This window comes from Nesoenas mayeri (assembly GCF_963082525.1).
Source record: "Nesoenas mayeri genome assembly, contig: SCAFFOLD_141, whole genome shotgun sequence".
Lineage (NCBI taxonomy): Eukaryota > Metazoa > Chordata > Aves > Columbiformes > Columbidae > Nesoenas > Nesoenas mayeri.
The window spans coordinates 42,075-64,487 of NW_027659995.1; the positions used below are offsets into that span (position 1 = coordinate 42,075).

General features: G+C 57.3%; 1 protein-coding gene across 1 annotated transcript in view; it reads right to left on the bottom strand.

Annotated features, from left to right (window-relative positions):
* LOC308052458 (structural maintenance of chromosomes protein 1A-like) overlaps positions 1-22,413 on the bottom strand; it is a gene marked incomplete at its 5' end in the record, with an annotated part of 30,588 nt that overhangs the window by 3,880 nt on the left and 4,295 nt on the right. Inside the window, 19 exon segments of the mRNA XM_080364538.1 lie at positions 172-226; positions 1,189-1,299; positions 1,384-1,537; positions 2,625-2,692; positions 2,694-2,771; positions 2,846-2,987; positions 3,582-3,688; positions 3,775-3,891; positions 4,338-4,475; positions 6,889-7,001; positions 7,004-7,034; positions 9,120-9,299; positions 11,026-11,211; positions 12,273-12,480; positions 14,237-14,319; positions 15,619-15,759; positions 17,525-17,783; positions 19,498-19,736; positions 21,629-21,832. Of these exon segments, the coding sequence (XP_080220664.1) occupies positions 172-226; positions 1,189-1,299; positions 1,384-1,537; positions 2,625-2,692; positions 2,694-2,771; positions 2,846-2,987; positions 3,582-3,688; positions 3,775-3,891; positions 4,338-4,475; positions 6,889-7,001; positions 7,004-7,034; positions 9,120-9,299; positions 11,026-11,211; positions 12,273-12,480; positions 14,237-14,319; positions 15,619-15,759; positions 17,525-17,783; positions 19,498-19,736; positions 21,629-21,832 (2,614 nt within the window).

Here is a 22,413-nt window from a genome sequence, read left to right on the forward strand (position 1 = left end):
CCTTGGGGGGCGTGGCGGCTCAAAGCTCTCTCCCCTTTACAAGAGCTTTAGCCCCGCCCACCAGCCCTGAGCCCCGCCCATGCCCTGCTGCAGCCCCTTCAAACACCTATACAGCTTTAGCCCCGCCCACCGGGTCCCTAGCCCCGCCCACCGGGCATTAGCCCCGCCCACCAGCCCTGAGCCCCGCCCATAGGGCCTTAGCCCTGCCCATGCCCTGCTGCAGCCCCTTCAAACACCCATACAGCTTTAGCCACGCCCACCGGGTCCATAGCCCCGCCCAAGAGGCCCGTTAGCCCCGCCCAAGGGGCCCGTTAGCCCCGCCCAAGGGGCCCGTTAGCCCCGCCCACAGAGCAACAGCCCCGCCCAAGTGGCCCCTTAGCCCCGCCCAAGTGGCCCCTTAGCCCCGCCCAAGACGCCATTAGCCCCGCCCAAGAGGCCCACTAGCCCCGCCCAAGAGGCTCCTTAGCCCCGCCCAAGAGGCCCATTAGCCCCGCCCAAGAGGCCCATTAGCCCCGCCCAAGAGGTCCCTCAGTCCCACCCACATACAGCATTAGCCCCCGCCCACCGGGTTGCTAACTCCACCCACCGGGTCTCTAGCCCGCCCACTATAGCCCCTTCAAAGCTGCCCCTTAAGGGGCGTGTCTTTGGGCAAGGGGGCGGGGCTTCAGGGGCGTGGCTAACATGTCCCACCCCCAGGGCAGAAGGGGGCAGGACATGGCATGCTAATGAAAAGGGGGGTGTGGCTTGATATGCTAATTAGAAAGGGACAGCCCTCCATATGCTAATGAGAAAGGGGTGGGGCCACTTGATCCTACAGGGACGGTGGTGGGTGGGGCCTTGGGGATAAGTGTGGGAGTGTGGGGAAGGGGTGGAGCCTGGAGGAGTGGGAGGGGCCTAAGGAGTGGGAGGGGCCCGATGGAGTGGGAGGGGCCCGAAGGAGTGGGAGGGGCCCGAAGAGTGGGAGGGGCCCGAAGGAGTGGGAGGGGCCCAAGGAGTGGGAGGGGCCCAAGGAGTGGGAGGGGCCCAAGGAGTGGGAGGGGCCCAAGGAGTGGGAGGGGCCCAAGGAGTGGGAGGGGCCCAAGGAGTGGGAGGGGCCCAAGGAGTGGGAGGGGCCAAGGAGTGGGAGGGGCCCAAGGAGTGGGAGGGGCCCAAGGAGTGGGAGGGGCCAGCCTTAAAGGGCCAGCGCACCTTGAGCTCCTCGGGCAGGTCGCTGTAGTCGATCTCGATGAGCGCCTCCCGCGCGTACAGGCTGGACGTGCGCTGCGAGCTGCTCACCGGCTCCTCCCCGGCCGCGCCGCCCTTCGCGAGGGGACAACGGGGGTCCGCGGGGTCCCCAAGGCCCCGCCCCTCCCAGCCCCGCCCCCTCCCGGAGGCCCCGCCCACCTCCTCCTGGCTGATGTCGTCCATGGTGCCCTTGGAGAGCGGCAGCTTGATGTCCTGCATCTTGCAGGCCTGCAGCAGGTTGTGGCGGTCGCTGCGCTTCTGCTCCAGCTTCGTCTCGATGGCCGTCACCTCCTTCTGCAGGTGGGTCATCTCCCTGGGGGGCGGGGACACGCGCAGGGGAGGGGTCAGGCACATGGAGCCCCGCCCACGGGCCATTAGCCCCGCCCACAAGCTCTATGGCCCCTCCCATGAGCGCTGAGCACAAGAACTTCAGTCCCCCCATGCCCCATTAACCCCGCCCAAAACAGCGTTAGCCCCTCCCACATCCCATTAGCCCCACCCACAACATCTTTAGCCCCTCCCACATCCCATTAGCCCCACCCACAAGTTCTTTAGCCCCACCCACAAGTTCTTTAGCCCCTCCCACCTCCCATTAGCCCCACCCACAAGTTCTTTAGCCCCACCCACAAGTTCTTTAGCCCCACTCACAAGATCTTTAGCCCTACCCACAAGATCTTTAGCCCCTCCCACATCCCACTAGCCCCACCTACAAGCTCTTTAGCCCCTCCCACGTCCCATTAGCCCCACCCACAAGCTCTTTAGCCCCTCCCACATCCCATTAGCCCCACCCACAAGACCTTTAGCCCCTCCCACATCCCATTAGCCCCACCCACAAGCTCTTTAGCCCCTCCCACATCACATTAGCCCCTCCCACAAGATCTGTAGCCTCTCCCACATCCCATTAGCCCCACCCACAAGATCTTTAGCCCCTCCCACATCCCATTAGCCCCACCCACAAGCCCTTCAGCCCCTCCCACATCCCATTAGCCCCACCCACAAGCTCTTCAGCCCCTCCCACACCCCATTAGCCCCACCCACAAGAGTTTCAGCCCCACCTACATCCCATTAGCCCCACCCACAACCTCTTTAGCCCCTCCCACATCCCATTAGCCCCACCCACAAGATCTTTAGCCCCACCCACAACCTCTTTAGCCCCTCCCACAACCCATTAGCCCCACCCACAAGACCTTTAGCCCCACCCACATCCCATTAGCCCCACCCACAAGCTCTGTAGCCCCTCCCACATCCCATTAGCCCCACCCACAAGATCTTCAGCCCCTTCCATGTCCCATTAACCCCACCCACAACAGCTTTAGTCCCTCCCATGCCCCTTTAGCCACACCCCCTTCCTTAGCCCCACCCCCTCGCTGGCCCCGCCCTCTGGCTGGCCCCGCCCTCACTTGTTGGCCCCGCCCAGCTTCTTGCGGATCTCGTCCATCTCGTGGTTCTTGTCGTTCACCTCCGACTTCCTTGGCCAGGTGCTGGTTCTTGAGGTCCTGCAGCTGCGCCATCGTCTCGTCGATGATCTTCATGTGCCGCTGCTCCTCCTGCCGGCCACGCCCGTCAGCCCCGCCCACGCAAGCCCACCCACACCCCAACCCCCCCCCAAAATCCCCCAAACCTTCTTGAGCTTCTCGATCTCGGCCTCGTCCTTGCGCACGCTCTGCTCCCACATCAGCACCTTCTCCTGGTCCTCCCGCAGCTGGTTGCGCTCGAAATCCAGCTGGATGCCCAAGCGCGTCTTCTGGTTCTCGAACTCCAGCCTGGGGAGGGGTCCCCAAAAGTTTAGGGGGGTCCCTGATTATTAGGGGGGTCCCCAAGGGGACGGTGGTTGCCCCAGGGAGGTACCATCTACCCCAGGGGGTGCCCAAGGGGGCGGGGGTTTGCCCCAGGGAGGTACCATCTACCCCAGGGGGTGCCCAAGGGGGCGGGGGTTTGCCCCAGGGAAGGTACCATCTACCCCAGGGGGTGCCCAAGGGGGCGGTGGTTGCCCCAGGGAGGTTCCATCTACCCCAGGGGGTGCCCAAGGGGGTGGTGGTTGCTCCAGGGAGGTACCATCTACCCCAGGGGGTGCCCAAGGGGGCGGGGGTTGCCCCAGGGAGGTACCATCTACCCCAGGGGGTGCCCAAGGGGGCGGGGGTTGCCCCAGGGAGGTTCCATCTACCCCAGGGGGTGCCCAAGGGGGCGGTGGTTGCTCCAGGGAGGTACCATCTACCCCAGGGGGTGCCCAAGGGGGCGGGGGTTGCCCCAGGGAGGTTCCATCTACCCCAGGGGTAGAAGAGGTGACATCAAACCCCCCCATGTTTGGGGGTCCCCCACCTTCATTTTTGGGGTCCCCTGGGGGTGTCCCCCCTCACCTTTTCTTGGCGATCTCATTCTGCCTCTTGACCTTCTCCTCCTCGAACTCGCGGATGTTCCTGACCCCGATTTCGCGGCAAAACTCCTCAAAAACCTCGTCTTCCACCTGGCGGGGGGGATGGGGGGATGGCAGCCCCATAGGGACCCCCCAAAACCTCTCGGTTCCCCCCCACCCCCACCAAAGAAACCCACCTGGTTCATCTTCTCCTTCAGGTCCTTCATCTCCCGCTCCCGCCCTTGGATGATTCTTTTAATATCGTTAATTCGAGGCCCAAAATTGGCCAATTCGCTCTCGAGTTTCGATTTTTCCTGGGGGGGGGAAAACAGGGGGTAGAAACTGCCCTGTAATGAGCCAGAAAGGGCAGAACTGGCCCAAAAAGGGCAGAATTAAAAGCCAAAAAGGGCTGGGGGAAAACAGGGGTAGAAACTGCCCTGGAATGAGCCAGAAAGGGCAGAACTGCCCCAAAAAGGGCAGAATTGAGGCTGAAAAGGGCTGGGGGAAAACAGAGAGTGGAAACTCCCCTGGAATGAGCCAGAAAGGGCAGAACTGCCCCAAAAAGGGGAGAATTAAAGCCAAAAAGGGCTGGGGAAAATAGGGGGTAGAAATTGCCCTGTAATGACCCAAAAAGGGCAGAATTGAGGCGGAAAAGGGCTGGGGGAAAACAGGGAGTGGAAACTGCCCTGGAATGAGCCAGAAAGGGCAGAACTGGCCCCAAAAAAGGGCAGAACTGAGGCGGCAAAGGGCCGGGCGGTACCTGGAGGTTGAGCGCGAGGTGCCGGGTCTTGGTCTGCTCCAGGTCGCTCTGGGAGTACTTGAGGCGCATCTGGAGCCCGTGGGCCTGGGACTGGACCTGGCGCAGCTCGGCCTCCTTGCGCTTGGCCTTCATCTGCTCCTGAGGGGTTTGGGGAAATACAGCGGGGTGGGAAAAGGGAGATTTGGAGGGGGGGGGAAGGAGGTTTGGGAGGGAAAAGGAGAAGTTTGGGGAAGAAGAAGAAAAGAAGAAGAAGTTTTGGGGGAAGAAGAAGAAATAATTTTGGGGGGAAGAAGAAGAAGTTTTGGGGAATGAAAAAGTAGAAGAAGTAGAAGTAGAAGAAGTGGGAAAAGTGGGAAAGTGGGAAAAGTGGGAAAAGTGGGAAAAGCAGGAAAAGTAGGAAAAGTAGGAAAAAAGTAGGAAAAGTAGGAAAAGTAGGAAAAGTAGGAAAAGTAGGAAAAAAGTAGGAAAAAAGTAGGAAAAGTAGGAAAAAAGTAGGAAAAGTAGGAAAAAAGTAGAAAAAGTAGGAAAAAAAGTAGGAAAAGTAGAAAAAGTAGGAAAAGTAGGAAAAGTAGGAAAAGTAGGAAAAGTAGGAAAAGTAGGAAAAGTAGGAAAGTAGGGAAAAAAGTAGGAAAAAAGTAGGAAAAGTAGGAAAAGTAGGAAAAGTAGGAAAAGTAGGAAAAAAAGTAGGAAAAAGTAGGAAAAGTAGGAAAAGTAGGAAAGTAGGAAAAGTAGAAAAAGTAGAAAAAGTAGAAAAAGTAGAAAAAGTAGGAAAAAAGTAGGAAAAGTAGGAAAAAAGTAGGAAAAGTAGAAAAAGTAGGAAAAGTAGAAAAAGTAGGAAAAGTAGGAAAAAGTAGAAAAAGTAGAAAAAGTAGAAAAAGTAGAAAAAGTAGAAAAAGTAGAAAAAGTAGAAAAAGTAGAAAAAGTAGAAAAAGTAGAAAAAGTAGAAAAAGTAGAAGTAGTATTTTTGGGGAAAGAAGAAGAAGAAGAAGAAGAAGAAGAGGAGGAGGTTTTGGGGGAAGAAGAGGAAGAAGAAGAAGAATAGTTTTGGGGGAAGAAGAAGAAGAAGTTTTGGGGGAAGAAAAAGAAGGAGTTTGGGGGTGAGGAAGAAGAAGAAGAAGAAGAAGAAGAAGGAGTTTTGGGGGAAGAAGAAGAAGGAGTTTGGGGGGGAAGAAGAAGAAGAAGAAGAAGAAGGAGGAAGAAGGAGGAAGAAGGAGGAAGAAGGAGGAAAGAAGGAGGAAGAAGGAGGAAGAAGGAGGAAGAAGGAGGAAGAAGGAGGAAGAAGGAGGAAGAAGGAGGAAGAAGGAGGAGTTTTGGGGGGAGAAGAAGAAGGAGTTTGGGGTTGAAGAAGAAGAAGAAGAAGAAGAGGAAGAAGAAGGAGTTTTGGGGGAAGAAGAAGAAGGAGTTTGGGGGTGCAGCAGTTGGGGTGCAGCAGTTTGGGGTGCAGCAGTTTGGGGTGCAGCAGTTGGGGGTGCAGCAGTTGGGGGGGTGCAGCAGTTGGGGGTGCAGCAGTTGGGGGGTGAAGAAGGAGTTTGGGGTGCAGCAGTTGGGGGGTGCAGCAGTTGGGGGGTGCAGCAGTTTGGGGGGTGCAGCAGTTTGGGGGGTGCAGCAGTTTGGGGTGGCAGCAGTTTGGGGGTGCAGCAGTTTGAGGTGCAGCAGTTTGGGGGGTGAAGAAGGAGTTTGGGGTGCAGCAGTTTGGGGGTGCAGCAGTTGGGGGTGCAGCAGTTGGGGGGTGAAGAAGGAGTTTGGGGGTGCAGCAGTTGGGGGTGCAGCAGTTGGGGGGTGCAGCAGTTTGGGGTGCAGCAGTTGGGGGTGCAGCAGTTGGGGGGTGAAGAAGGAGTTTGGGGTGCAGCAGTTGGGGTGCAGCAGTTTGGGGTGCAGCAGTTTGGGGTGCAGCAGTTGGGGGGTGCAGCAGTTGGGGGTGCAGCAGTTGGGGGGTGCAGCAGTTGGGGGGTGAAGAAGGAGTTTGGGGTGCAGCAGTTGGGGGGTGAAGAAGGAGTTTGGGGTGCAGCAGTTGGGGGTGCAGCAGTTGGGGGGTGCAGCAGTTTGGGGGTGCAGCAGTTGGGGGTGCAGCAGTTGGGGGGTGCAGCAGTTTGGGGTGCAGCAGTTGGGGTGCAGCAGTTGGGGGGTGCAGCAGTTTGGGGTGCAGCAGTTTGGGGTGCAGCAGTTGGGGGTGCAGCAGTTGGGGGTGCAGCAGTTGGGGGGTGCAGCAGTTGGGGGTGCAGCAGTTGAGGGTGCAGCAGTTGGGGGGTGAAGAAGGAGTTTTGGGGTGCAGCAGTTGGGGGGTGAAGAAGGAGTTTGGGGTGCAGCAGTTGGGGGGTGCAGCAGTTGGGGGTGCAGCAGTTGGGGGTGCAGCAGTTGGGTGCAGCAGTTTGGGGTGCAGCAGTTGGGGGTGCAGCAGTTGGGGGGTGAAGAAGGAGTTTGGGGTGCAGCAGTTTGGGGTGCAGCAGTTGGGGGTGCAGCAGTTGGGGGGTGCAGCAGTTGGGGGGTGCAGCAGTTTGGGGTGCAGCAGTTTGGGGTGCAGCAGTTGGGGTCCCAAGGGGCGCGGGCGCACCTTGAGCTCCTCGGTGAGCCGCTCCTTCTTCTCCTTGAGCTTGTCCACGGCCTTCTCGTCCCAGCGCCGCGCCTTGGCCTTCAGGTCGCTGGCGCCCCCCGAGATCACCCCGACTTCTGGAACAGCGTCCCGTCCAGCGCCACCGTCTGCGGGACACACGGACGGGGACGTCACCCGAGCACGCGGGTGGGGACGGGGCCGGTTGGGGGGCTTGGGGGGCTTTGAAGGGGTTTTGGGGGGATTTGGGGGGATTTTAAGGGGTTTTGGGGGGATTTTCAGAGGGATTGGGGGGATTTGAAGGGGTTTTGGGGGATTTTAAGGGGAATTGGGGGGATTTCAGGGGGATTTTCAGAGGGATTGGGGGGATTTTAGGGGGTTTTGGGGGGATTTTAAGGGGTTTGGGGGGGATTTTAGGGGGTTTGGGGGGATTTTGGGGGGATTTTAGGGGATTTGGGGGGATTTTCAGAGGGATTGGGGGGGATTTGAAGGGGTTTTGGGGGGAATTTAAGGGGAATTGGGGGATTTCAGGGGGATTTTCAGAGGGATTGGGGGGATTTTAAGGGGTTTTGGGGGGATTTTAAGGGGTTTGGGGGGGATTTTAGGGGGTTTGGGGGGATTTTGGGGGGATTTTAGGGGATTTGGGGGGATTTTCAGAGGGATTGGGGGGGATTTGAAGGGGTTTGGGGGGAATTTAAGGGGTTTGGGGGAATTTAAGGGGTTTGGGGGACTTTCAGTAGGATTGGGGGGATTTTAAGGGGTTTTGGGGGGATTTTCAGGGGGATTGGGGGGATTTTCAATGCAATTTTCAGTGGAATTTGGGGGGAATTTTCAGTGCAATTTTCAGTGCAATTTGGGGGAATTTTCAGTGCAATTTGGGGGGAATTTTCAGTGCAATTTGGGGAGAATTTTCAGTGCAATTTGGGGAATTTTCAGTGCAATTTGGGGGAATTTTCAGTGCAATTTGGGGGAATTTTCAATGCAATTTGGGGAATTTTCAGTGCAATTTGGGGGAATTTTCAGTGCAATTTTCAGTGGAATCAGGGGGGACTTTCAGTGGAATTGGGGGAGATTTCCAGTGCAATTTGGGGGGATATCAGCACAATTCCCGTGGAATTGGGGGGATTTTCAGTGGAATTTTGGGGGAATTTTCAGTGCAATTTGGGGGGAATTTTCAATGCAATTTGGGGGGATATGAGTGCAATTTTCAGTGGAATTGGGGGGGATTTTCAGTGCAATTTGGGGGATTTTCAGTGCAATTTGGGGGGATTTTCAGTGCAATTTTGGGGTGATTTCCAGTGCAATTTGGGGGGGATTTTCAGCGCAATTTCCAGTGGAATCAGGGGGATATCAGTGGAATTTTCAGTGCAATTTGGGGCGATTTTCAGTGGAATTTGGGGGGGATATCAGCGCAATTTTCAGTGCAATTTGGGGGGATATCAGCACAATTTCCAGTGCAATTTGGGGGGAATATCAGTGGCATTTCCAGTGCAATTTGAGGGGGATATCAGTGCAATTTGGGGGGATATCAGTGCAATTTGGGGGGGGATTATCAGTGCAATTTGGGGGGGATTTTTCAGTGCAATTTGGGGGAATTTCAGTGCAATTGGGGGGATCCCAGTGGCATTTCCAGTGCAATTTGGGGGGATCCCAGTGGCATTTCCAGTGCAATTTGGGGGGGATATCAGTGCAATTTGGGGGGATTTTCAGTGCAATTTGGGGGGATATCAGCGCAATTTGGGGGGGATATCAGTGCAATTTGGGGGGGATTTTCAGTGCAATTTGGGGGGGATATCAGCGCAATTTCCCGTGCAATTTGGGGGGATCCCAGTGGCATTTCCAGTGCAATTTGGGGGGGATATCAGTGCAATTTGGGGGGATTTTCAGTGCAATTTGGGGGGATATCAGCGCACTTTCCAGTGCAATTTGGGGGGGATCCCAGTGGCATTTCAGTGCAGTTTGGGGGGGATATCAGTGCAATTTGGGGGGGATATCAGTGCAATTTGGGGGGGATTTTCAGTGCAATTTGGGGGGGATATCAGCGCAATTTCCAGTGCAATTTGGGGGGGATCCCAGTGGCATTTCCAGTGCAATTTGGGGGGGATCCCAGTGGCATTTCCCGTGCAATTTGGGGGGGATCCCAGTGGCATTTCCAGTGCAATTTGGGGGGATCCCAGTGGCATTCCGTGGGGCCGGGGGTCAGTGTTGGGGTGATTTGGGGGGGTGGCGCCCACCTTGTGCCGCTGGTGCCCCCCGAAGGCGATGCGTCGCGCGTCCTCCACGTTGTCGCACACCAGCGCGTTGCCGCAGGCGTACTGCAGCGCCTTCTTGATGTGGGGGGGCTCGTAGCGGATCACGTCGATCACCAGCTTGGCCCCCTTCAGCTCCCGCAGCTTCTCGTCCGTCGGCTTCACCTGGGGGGTGGGGGGGGAAAAAAAGGGGGTTCAGGGGGGTCCCCGAAACTCCAGGGGGGGGGCAGAAGGATCATAAGGGTCAATAGGGAGGGGTAAAAGTCAGGGGAGGGGGCTGGAGACCAAGGGGGTCAATGGGGACCCCCAAAACCATGGGGAGGGACAGGAGTCCCACAGGGACCCCCCAAAACCATGGGGAGGGACAGGAGTCCCACAGGGACCCCCCAAAACCATGGGGAGGGACATGAGTCCCACAGGGACCCCCCAAAACCATGGGGAGGGACAGGAGTCCCACAGGGACCCTCAAAAGCCTGGGGAGGGGGATGGACCCCAAGGGGTTCAATGGGGACCCCCAAGACCATGGGGAGGGACATGAGTCCCACAGGGACCCCCAAAAACCATGGGGAGGGGGCTGGAGCCCAAGGGGTTCAATGGGGACCCCCAAAACCATGGGGAGGGACATGAGTCCAATAGGGACCCCCCAAAACCATGGGGAGGGACAGGAGTCCAATAGGGACACCCCAAAACCATGGGGAGGGACAGGAGTCCCACAGGGACCCCCAAAACCATGGGGAGGGACATGAGTCCAATAGGGACCCCCCAAAACCATGGGGAGGGACAGGAGTCCCACAGGGACCCCCCAAAACCATGGGGAGGGACAGGAGTCCCACAGGGACCCCCAAAACCATGGGGAGGGACAGGAGTCCAATAGGGACCCCCCAAAACCATGGGGAGGGACAGGAGTCCCATAGGGACCCCCAAAACCATAGGGAGGGACAGGAGTCCCATAGGGACCCCCAAAACCATGGGGAGGGACAGGAGTCCAATAGGGACCCCCCAAAACCATGGGGAGGGACAGGAGTCCCATAGGGACCCCCAAAACCATAGGGAGGGACAGGAGTCCCATAGGGACCCCCAAAACCATGGGGAGGGACAGGAGTCCAATAGGGACCCCCCAAAACCATGGGGAGGGACAGGAGTCCCACAGGGACCCCCAAAACCATGGGGAGGGACAGGAGTCCCATAGGGACCCCCAAAACCATAGGGAGGGACAGGAGTCCCATAGGGACCCCCAAAACCATGGGGAGGGACAGGAGTCCCATAGGGACCCCCAAAACCATGGGGAGGGACAGGAGTCCAATAGGGACCCCCCAAAACCATGGGGAGGGACAGGAGTCCCATAGGGACCCCCCAAAACCATGGGGAGGGACAGGAGTCCCATAGGGACCCCCAAAACCATGAGGAGGGACAGGAGTCCAATAGGGACACCCCAAAACCATGGGGAGGGACAGGAGTCCCATAGGGACCCCCAAAACCATGGGGAGGGACAGGAGTCCCATAGGGAACCCCCAAAACCATGGGGAGGAACATGAGTCCCACAGGGACCCCCAAAACCCTGGGGAGGGACATGAGTCCAATAGGGACCCCCCAAAACCATGGGGAGGGACAGGAGTCCCACAGGGACACCCCAAAACCATGGGGAGGGGGCTGGACCCCAAGGGGTTCAATAGGGACCCCCAAAACCATGGGGAGGGGGCTGGAGCCCAAGGGGCTCAATGGGGACCCCCAAAACCATGGGGAGGGACATGAGTCCAATAGGGACCCCCCAAAACCATGGGGAGGGACATGAGTCCCATAGGGACACCCAAAAACCCCAAAAAGTCCCTGGAGGACCCTGGGGGGGTTATATGAACCCCAAAACCCCCCAAAATGGGGGTGTCCCCCCCACCTCCAGGTAGTCGAGGGGCAGGAAGGTCTCGGGCTCCCCGCGCTGCTCCTTGATGTACTGGATGCAGTCGCGCCCCGTCTTCTCCGAGTCCACGATGATGGCGTCCATGTTCTTGCCCAGCACCTTGGTGACCGCGATCTGGTATTTCTTCTGCGTGGGCTGGCACAGGTCGATCAGGCGGCCGTACTGGGGACAAAAGAGCCAAAAATGGGTCATGGGGGGGGAAAAATGCGAAATATGGGGGGGGGGGTGGGGAGATATGGGGGAAAAATGGGGGGGGAGGGGGTGGAATGGGGCAAAAATGGGAGGGGAGGGGGTGGAATGGGGCAAGAATGGAATAGGGGGGAATGGGCCATGAATGGAATAGGGGGGGAATAGTCCAAGAATGGAATAGGGGGGAATGGGCCAAGAATGGAATAGGGGTGGAATAGTCCAAGAATGGAATAGGGGGGAATGGGCCATGAATGGAATAGGGGGGCAATGGGCCATGAATGGAATAGGGGGGAATAGTCCAAGAATGGAATAGGGGGGGAATGGGCCAAGAATGGAATAGGGGGGGAATGGGCCATGAATGGAATAGGGGGGGAATGGGCCAAGAATGGAATAGGGGGGAATGGGCCAAGAATGGAATAGGGGGGGAATGGGCCAAGAATGGAATAGGGGGGAATGGGCTAAGAATGGAATAGGGGGGATTTTGGGGGTGATTTTGGGGAGACTTTGGGGTGATTTCGGGGGGACTTTGGGGGTGATTTTGGGGGGACTTTGGGGGTGATTTTGGGGGGACTTTGGGGGTGATTTTGGGGGGACTTTGAGGGGATTTGGGGAAGATTTTGGGGGAAGATTTCGGGGAGACTTTGGAGAGATTTTGGGGGGATTTGGGGGAGATTTTCAGGAGATTTGGGGGAAGATTTTAAGGAGATTTGGGGGTGATTTTGGGGGGACTTTGGGGGTGATTTTGGGGGGACTTTGGGCGAAGATTTGGGGGAGATTTTTGGGGCTGATTTCGGGGACATTTGGGGGTGATTTTGGGGGGACTTTGGGGAGACTTTGGGGAGACTTTGGGGAGACTTTGGGGAGACTTTGGGGAGACTTTGGGGGTGATTTCGGGGGGACTTTGGGGGGATTTGGGGCTGATTTTGGGGAGACTTTGGGGGGATTTGGGGCTGATTTGGGGGGTGATTTTGGGGGTGATTTCGGGGGGATCTGGGGGTGAATTTGGGGGGTTGGGGGCCGGGGCGGTCCCTCACGACGGAGCCGGGGTAGAGGCGCTTGATGCTGTCCATGATCTCGGCCTTGCGCTGCTGGCGGCTGCTCTCCTGGCGGTCGATGCGCGCGTCGCCCAGCTGCTCCATCACCTGGTTCAGCTCCTTGTTGATCTCGTCGATGCGGCGCTTGGCCAGCTCCACCTCCTCCGTCAGCTCCGCCTCCAGACGCTTCTGCTCCTCCAGGGACTGCCTGCGCACACGCCACGGGGACATGGGGACATGGGGACAGGGACATGGGGACAGTGCGGGGACATGGGGACAGCTCAGGGACAGCTCGGGGACAGTGGACGTGGGGACAGGAGACATGGGGACGGGGACATGGGGACATGGGCACAGGGACATGGGGACATGGGGACAGCCCGGGGACATGGGGACAGCTTGGGGACATGGGGACGTGGGGACAGGGACATTGGGACAGGGACATGGGGACAGGGACATGGGGACAGGGGACATGGGGACAGCTTGGGGACAGGGACATGGGGACAGAGGACATGGGACAGGGACATGGGGACAGGGGACGTGGGGACAGGGGACGTGGGGACAGGGGACGTGGGGACAGGGGACGTGGGGACAGGGACATTGGGACATGGGGACAGGGACATGGGGACAGGGGACATGGGGACAGGGGACATGGGGACAGGGGACATGGGGACAGCTTGGGGACAGGGACATGGGGACAGAGGACATGGGACAGGGACATGGGGACAGCCCGGGGACATGGGGACAGCTTGGGGACATGGGGACGTGGGGACAGGGACATTGGGACATGGGGACAGGGACATGGGGACAGGGGACATGGGGACAGCTTGGGGACAGGGACATGGGGACAGAGGACATGGGACAGGGACATGGGGACAGGGGACGTGGGGACAGGGGACGTGGGGACAGGGGACGTGGGGACAGGGGACGTGGGGACAGGGACATTGGGACATGGGGACAGGGACATGGGGACAGGGGACATGGGGACAGGGGACATGGGGACAGGGGACATGGGGACAGCTTGGGGACAGGGACATGGGGACAGAGGATATGGGACAGGGACATGGGGACAGCGCAGGGACATGGGGACGGGGACGTGGGGACAGGGGACATAGGGACAGCTCAGGGACTCAGGGACATGGGGATAGCTTGGGGACCAACCTGGGACATGGGGACAGGGACATGAGGACATGGGGACAGGGACATGGGGACAGGGACATGGGGACAGCTCAGGGACAAGGGGACAGCACAGGGACAAGGGGACAGCACAGGGACAAGGGGACATGGGGACAAGGGGACAGCTCAGGGACATGGGGACAGGGACATGGGGACAGCTTGGGGACAGGGACATGGGGACAGCTCGGGACAGCTCAGGGACAGCTCGGGGACAGGGACATGGGGACAGCTCAGGGACATGGGGACATGAGGACATGGGGACATGAGGACATGAGGACAGCTCAGGGACATGGGGACATGGGGACAGCGTGGGGACATGGGGACAGCTCGAGGACATGGGGACAGCTCGAGGACATGGGGACAGCTCGGGACAGCATGGGGACATGGGGACAGCTTGGGGACATGGGGACAGCGACATGGGGACAGCTCGGGGACACGGGGACAGGGACATGGGGACAGGGACATGGGGACAGCTCGGGGACATGGGGACAGGGACATGGGGACACGGGGACAGCTCGGGGACAGGGGACATGGGGTCAGCTCGGGGACCCACCCAGGACATGGGGACACGGCTAAGGGGACAACCCAGGGATTGGGGCCACTTTGGGTCAGTTTTGGGGCCAGTTTTGGGGGCCAGTTTTTGGGCCGTTTTGGACAAGTTTTGGAGCCAGTTTTGGGGCCACTTTGGGCCAGTTTTGGAGCCAGTTTTGGGGCCACTCTGGGCCAGTTTTGAGGCCACTTGGGGCCCCTTTTGGGGACACTTTTGGGGACACTTTTGGGGCCGCTCTCACTTGCTGGTGGCGATGTACTCCTCCAGTTTCTCGATGCGCTTCTGGTTCTCCTCGATCTCCCGCAGCTTCTGCTTGATCTTGGCCTGGGGGGGGGACAGGGGATTTTGGGGGGACTCAGGGGGGTTTGGGGGGTCTGGGGGGGGTTGGGGGACCCAGGGGGGTTCAGGGTGTCTGGGGGGGTTCAGGGTTTCGGGAGAGTTTGGGGTGTCTTGGGGGGGCTTGGGGGGGACCCAGGGGAATTTGGGGTGTCTGAGGGGGTTGGGGGTCCCAGGCGGGTTTGGGGTGTCTGGGGGGGTTCAGGGTTTCGGGGGAGTTTGGGGTGTCTTGGGGGGGTTGGGAGGACCCAGGGGGGTTTGAGGTGTCCCGGGGGGGGGTTGGAGGGACCCAGGGGGGTTTGGGGGGACCCAGGGGGGACCCAGGGGGGTTTCAGGTGTCCAGGGGTGTCTGGGGGAGGTTGGGGGGACCCAGGGGGGTTTGGGGTGTCTTGGGGGGGTTGGGGGTCCCAGGGGAAGCTGGGGGGTCCCAGGGGGGTTTGGGGGGACCCAGGGGGGTTTGGGGTGTCTAGGGGGGGTTGGGGGGACCCGGGGGGGGGTTGGGGTGTCCAGGGGGGGTTGGGGATGTCTGGGGGGGTTTCAGGTGTCCAGGGGGGTTTGGGGGGGACCCAGGGGGGTTTCGGGTGTCCAGGGGGGGTTGACGGGATCCAGGGGGGGTTGAGGGGATCCAGGGGGGATTTGGGGTGTCTTGGGGGGGTTTGGGGTGTCCAGGGGAGGGTTGGGGGGGACCCAGGCGGGTTTGGGGTGTCCAGGGGGGGCTGGGGGTCCAAGGGGGGATTGGGGTGTCCAGGGGAGGTTGAGGGGACCCAGGGGGGTTGGGGTGTCCAGTGGGACTCAAGGGGACCCAAGGGGGTTTCAGGTGTCCAGAGGGGGTTTGAGGGGACCCAGGGGTATTTGGGGTGTCCAGGGGGGTTTGGGGGTCCCAGGGGGGTTTGGGGGGATCCAGGGGGGGTTGGGGGGGACCCAGGCAGGTTTGGGGTGTCCAGGGGGGGCTGGGGGTCCAAGGGGGGGTTGAGGTGTCCAGGGGAGGTTGGGGGGACCCAGGGGGGCTTGGGGGGACCCAGGGGGGTTGGGGTGTCCAGTGGGACTCAAGGGGACCCAAGGGGGTTTCAGGTGTCCAGAGGGGGTTTGGGGGGACCCAGGGGTATTTGGGGTGTCCAGGGGGGTTTGGGGGGATCCGGGGGGGGGGTGGGGGGGACCCAGGCGGGTTTGGGGTGTCCAGGGGGGGATGGGGGTCCAAGGGGGGGTTGGGGTGTCCAGGGGAGGTTGGGGGGACCCAGGGGAGTTTGGGGGGACCCAGGGGGGTTTGGGGGGTCCCCGGGGCCTCACCTCGGTCTCCACCTTCTTCCTCTCCTCCAGGTCCAGCCGGTCCTGGTCGGCCTTCTGGTCGCGGTTGAACTTCTCGAGCTCCTGGGCCAGCGTGGCGGCGCGCTTGCTGGCCTCCTCCTTCAGCCGGTGGTACCGCTTCACCTGCCGCGCCGCGCCACACCGCACGCGTCACCGCGTCACCGCGGACAAACGGGGACACCGGGGGACAGTGGGGACAGCCACAGCCCAATGAAGGGGCAACCAAGGGGGCAACCAAGGGGGCAACCAAGGGGGCAACCAAGGGGGCAACCAGGGACACTGGGGACAACCAGGGACACCGGGGACAACTGGGGACAACCAGGGACAACCGGGGGACAAGCACAGCCCAATGAAGGGGCAACCCTAAGGGGGCAACCAAGGGGGCAACCAAGGGGGCAACCAAGGGGGCAACCAAGGGGGCAACCAGGGACACTGGGGACAACCAGGGCCAGCCAGGGCCCAACCAGGGACACGGGGACACCGGGGACAACCAGGGACAACGGGGACAAGCACAGCCCAATGAAGGGCCAACCAAGGGGGCAACCAAGGGGGCAACCCAAGGGGGCAACCACGGCCAACCAGGGACAACCAAGGGACAACCAAAGGGACAACCAAAGGGACAACCAAAGGGACAACCCGGGACACCAGGGACAACCCAAGGGACAACCCAAGGGACAACTCAAGGGACAACTCAAGGGACCAACCAGGGCCACCAAGGGCCAACCAAAGGGCAACCAAAGGGATAAATAGGGCTCAACCAAGGGCCAAAAGGGCCAACCCAAGGGCCAATCCAAGGGCCAACCCAAGGGCCAACCCAAGGGCCAACCCAAGGGCCAACCCATGGGCCAACCCATGGGCCAACCCATGGGCCAACCCAAGGGCCAACCAGGGCCAACCCAAGGGCCAACCCAAGGGCCAACCCAAGGGCCAACCCAAGGGCCAACCAGGGACAACCCAAGGGACAACCAGGGACAGCCAAGGGCCAACCAAAAGGGACAACCAAAGGGGACAACCCAAGGCCCAACAAAAGGCCAACCAAGGGGCCAACCAAAGGAGACAACCCAAGGCCCAACAAAAGGCCAACCAAGGGGCAACCAAGGTCAACAAAAGGGCCAACCAGGGCCCAACCAGGGACAACCAAGGGGACAACCAGGGCTCAACCAAGGGACAACCCGGGCTCAACCAAGGGACAACCCAAGGGACAACCATGGCCAACCAAGGGCCATCCAAAGGGACAACCAAGGGGCCAACTATGGCCCAACCAAGGCCCAACAAAAGGCCAACCAAGAGGCCCAATGAATGGCCAACTAATGGCCAACCAAGGCCCAACAAGAGGCCCATCAAGAGCCCAATCAAGAGGCCCAATGAATGGCCAACTAATGGCCAACCAAGGGCCAATCAAGGCCCAACAAAAGGCCAACCAAGAGGCCAACCAAGAGGCCAACCAAGAGGCCAACCAAGAGGCCAACCAAGAGGCCCAATGAATGGCCAACCAAGAGGCCAACCAAGAGGCCAACCAAGAGGCCAACCAAGAGGCCCAATGAATGGCCAACTAAGGGCCCAACAAAAGGCCCGGCCAAGGGCCAACTAGGGCCAACTAGGGCCAACCAAAGCCCAACTAGGGCCAACTAGGGCCCAACTAGGGCCAACCAAAGCCCAACTAGGGCCAACTAGGGCCAACTAGGGCCAACTAGGGCCAACTAGGGCCAACTAGGGCCAACTAGGGCCAACTAGGGCCAACTAGGGCCAACTAGGGCCAACTAGGGCCAACTAGGGCCAACTAGGGCCAACCAAAGCCCAACCAAAGCCCAACCAAAGCCCAACCAAAGCCCAACCAAAGCCCAACCAAAGCCCAACCAAAGCCCACCCAAGGCCATTTCAGCACTACCTGGTTCTCCTCGAGCGTGAGGTCGCGGCCCTGGCTCTGGCTCTCCTCCTCCATGCGCTCCTCGAACTCCTGCCGGGCCTTCTCCACGGCGCCCATGTCCCGCTCCAGCTCGTCCATGTCCCCCTGCCGCTTCTTGTGCTGCTTCTGCGCGTTCTGCAGCGCCTTGCGCGCCGCCTCCAGCTTCTTGATCTTGTGCGACGTGTTCTCCTTGGCCTTGATGTACTGGGGCCGCTTCTGGTTCAGCTCCGAGTCCTTTTCCCTGGGAAAATAGGGTTATTTTAAACCAAAGACATGTTCTCTTTGGCCTGGTGACACGTTCTTGGTGTACCAGAGACTCTCCTGGTTCAGCCCTGAGTCCTTTTCCCTGCCAAAAATACAGTTATTTCAAACCAAAAATGTGTTCTGCTTGGCCTCAATGTACCAGGGACTCTTCTGGTTCAGCCCTGAGTCCTTTTCCCTACCAAAAATGCCATTATTTTAAACCAAAGACGTGTTCTCCTTGGCCTTGATGCACCAGGGACTCTTCTGGTTCAGTCCTGAGTCCTTTTCCCTATTAAAATAGGGTTATTTTAAACCAAAGACATGTTCTCCTTGGCCTGGTGACACATCCTGCTTGGCCTTGATGTACCAGAGACTCTTCTGGTTCAGCCCTGAGTCCTTTTCCCTATTAAAATAGGGTTATTTTAAACCAAAGACGTGTTCTCCTTGGCCTTGATGTACCAGAGACTCTTCTGGTTCAGTTCAAAGTCCTTTTCCCTGACAAAAATACCATTATTTTAAACCAAAAATGTGTTCTCCTTGGCCTTGATGTACCAGAGACTCTTGTGGTTCAGTCCTGAGTCCTTTATCCTACCAAAAATACAGTTATTTTAAACCAAAGACGTGTTCTCCTTGGCCTGGTGACACGTTCTTGATGCACCAGGGACTCTTCTGGTTCAGCCCCGAGTCCTTTTCCCTATTAAAATCAATGAATTTTAAGCATTTCCAGGACTTCTCACCATCTTTAATTCTGGGGGTCTCAAGCTCCTTTCCCTTGTCAATATTAATTAATTAGAAGCATTTCTACAACTTCTCACCATCTTTAATTCTGGGGGGTCTCAAGCTCCTTTTCTCTATTAAAACTAATTAATTAGAAGCATTTCTAGAACTTCCCACCATCTTTAATTCTGGGGGGTCTCAAGCTCCTTTTCTCTATTAAAACTAATTAATTTGAAGCATTTTTGGAACTTCCCACCATCTTTAATTCTGAGGGGTCTCAAGCTCCTTTTCCTTCTCAATATCAATTAATCTGAAGCATTTTTGGAACTTGTCACCATCTTTAATTCTGGGGGGTCTCAAGCTCCTTTTCCTTCTCAATATCAATTAATCTGAAGCATTTTTGGAACTTGTCACCATCTTTAACTCTGGGGGTTCTCAAGCTCCTTTTCCTTCTCAATATCAATTAATCTGAAGCATTTTTGGAACTTGTCATCATCTTTAACTCTGTGGGTTCTCAAGCTCCTTTTCCTTCTCAATATCAATTAATTTGAAGCATTTTTGGAACTTGTCATCATCTTTAACTCTGTGGGGTCTCAAGCTCCTTTTCCCTATTAATATCAATTATTTGAAGCGTTTCCAGAACTTGTCACCATCTTTAATTTTGGGGGTCTCAAGCTCCTTTTCCTTCTCAATATCAATTAATCTGAAGCATTTTCAGGTCTTCTCACCATCTTTAATTTTGGGGGTTCTCAAGCTCCTTTTCCTCCTCAATATCAATTAATCCGAAGCATTTTTGGAACTTGTCACCATCTTTAACTCTGGGGGGTCTCAAGCTCCTTTTCCTTCTCAATATCAACTAATCTGAAGCATTTTTGGAACTTGTCACCACCTTTAACTCCGGGGGGTCTCAAGCTCCTTTTCCCCACGAAAACTCATTCAATTGAGGGTATTTTGGAGCCTTCCCCCACCGCCTTTAGACCAGAGGGGCTCCTTACTTGATCTCCTTCTCGATCTGCTGCTGCTCGCGCATCATCTTGCCCAGCTCCTTCTTGCGGTCCTTGAGCTCGTCCTCCACGCGGTCCATGCGCTTCTTGTCCTTGTCGATCTCGCGGTTCTTCAGGGCCAGCTCCTTGTTGAGCTTCTCGATCTCGGCTTCGTTGTGGTAGAGCTTGAAGAGCTGCAGCTGCACCTGAGCGCGCACCACTTCGTCCTTCAGGCGCTGGTAACGGTCCGCCTGGACGGCATACAATGGGCGTCAGGGGTGTCCCCCCACCACCTGCATATGCTATGTACATATATACGCACATACGAGTTCGCAAGGTATATCCTGATAGTATCTATCAAGGGCAGAGCAGAGAGGCAGGAGAACCCCGCTGGTCTCCCATCCAAGTGCTGACCAGGGCAGACCCTGCTTAGCTTCCCAGATCAGACGAGACAAGGTGTTCTCAGGGTGCTATGGCTGCATATGCTATATACATATATAAATATACATACATACATACATACAATTTCCACAAGTATATCCTGATAGTATCTGAACTGAACCCTTTTCCAAGGGCAGAGCAGAGAGGCAGGAGAACCCCGCTGGTCTCCCATCCAAGTGCTGACCGGGGCAGACCCTGCTTAGCTTCCCAGATCAGACGAGAAGGGGTGTTCTCAGGGTGCTATGGCTGCATATACTATATACGCTTGTATATAAATATGTATATATATATACATATATATATATGTACATATGGGTTCCCCAAATATATCCTGATAGTATCTGAGCTAAGCCCTTCTATCAAGGGCAGAGCAGAGGGGCAGGAGAACCCCGCTTGGTCTCCCATCCAAGTCCTGACCAGGGCAGACCCTGCTTAGCTTCCCAGATCAGACGAGATGGGGTGTTCTCAGGGTGCTATAGCTGCATATACTATATAGATACATATATATATATATACATACACATACAAGTTCCACAAGTATCCACGTAGATATGGGTTCCCCAAGTATATCCTGATAGTATCTGAACTAAATCTTGTTATCAATGGCAGAGCAGAGGGGTGGGAGAACCTCCCTGGACCCCACTGGTCTCCCATCCAAGTCCTGACCAGGGCGGACCCTGCTTAGCTTCCCAGATCAGACGAGATGGGGTGTTCTCAGGGTGCTATGGCTGCATATACCATACACATATATATATATATATGTATACGTACACACACGTATGTGTTTCTGAAGTGTATCCTAAGAGTATCTGAACTAACCCCTTTATTCAGTGGCAGAGCAGAGGGGCAGGAGAACCTCTCTGGACCCCGCTGGTCTCCCATCCAAGTGCTGACCGGGTGCCCCATGGTGTTGGGGCTCTATTTTGGGGTTTTTTGGGGCTCTATTTTGGGGGTGTTTGGGGCTCCATTTTGGGGGTGCTTGAGGCGCCATTTTGGGGGTTTTTTGGGCTCTATTTTGGGGTTTTTTGGGGCTCTATTTTGGGGGTTTTTTGGGCTCTATTTTGGGGGTATTTGGGGCTCTATTTTGAGGTTTTTAGGACTCTATTTTGGGGATTTTTGGGGCTCTATTTTGGGGTTTTAAGGCTCTATTTTGGGATTTTTTTGGGCTCTATTTTGGGGATTTTGGGGGCTCTATTTTGGGGATTCCCATGGTTTTTGGGGCTCTATTTTGGGGTTTTTTGGGGTGCCATTTTGGGGGTGTTTGGGGCTCCATTTTGGGGTGTTTGGGGGCACTATTTTGGGGTTTTGGGGGCTCTATTTTGGGGGTGTTTGGGGCTCTATTTTCAGGTTTTTAGGGCTCTATTTTGGGGTTTTTTGGGCGCCATTTGGGGGTGCTTGGGGCGCCATTTTGGGGGTGCTTGGGGTGCCATTTTGAGGGTGTTTGGGGCTCCATTTTGGGGTTTTTTGGGGCACTATTTTGGGGGTTTTGGGGGCTCTATTTTGGGGGTGTTTGGGGCTCTATTTTCAGGTTTTTAGGGCTCTATTTTGGGGTTTTTTGGGCTCTATTTTGGGGGTGCTTGGGGCGCCATTTTGGGGGTGCTTGGGGTGCCATTTTGGGGGTGCTTGGGGCGCCATTTTGGAGGTGTTTGGGCTCTATTCTGGGGGTGTTGGGGCGCCGTTTTGGGGTTCTGGGGGTCCCCACCTCCTCCTTCTCCTGCTTGGCCTCCTTGCGCTCGTCCGCGATGTTCTTCTTGCGGTGGTAGTTGAACTGCGTGTCCTCCTCGGCCTTCACCATGTCCTTGCGGCGCCGCTCGTACTCGGGCGCCAGCTCCCCCGAGCGGCTGATCTCCTCAAACAGCGCCGTGCGCTCCTTGGGGTTCTTCATGGCGATGGACTCCACCGCGCCCTGCAACGGGACCCCAAAACCCATGGGAGACACCCAAAATGCTCCCCGAGACGGGGGGGGGCCCCGACGGTCACCGCCAAATCCACATACGGGCCCAGAAATCCACATAAAGTGCCCCAAAATGCACCCTAAGACCCCCATTCCTTGGGGTTCTTCATGCCATGGACTGCACCACATCCTGAAAGGGGGGGAACCCCAAAGCCATGGGAGACACCCAAAAAGCTCCCCAATCTGGGGGGCCCCAACAAACCCCACATACAGGCCCGGAAATCCACATAAAGTGCCCCAAAATCCATATAAAGTGCCCCAAAATGCACCCTAAGACCCCCCATTCCTTGGGGTTCTTCATGGCGATGGACTCCATGGTACCCTGCAAAGGGGACCCCAAAAGCCATGCATGACACCCCAAAATGCTCCCCCAAGCCAGGGGGGCCCTGACAGTCCCGCCAAATCCACATATGGGCCCAAAAATCCACATAAAGTGCCCCAAAATGCACCCTAAGACCCCCCATTCCTTGGGGTTCTTCATGGCCATGGACTGTACCACATCCTGAAAGGGGGGAACCCTAAAGCCATGGGAG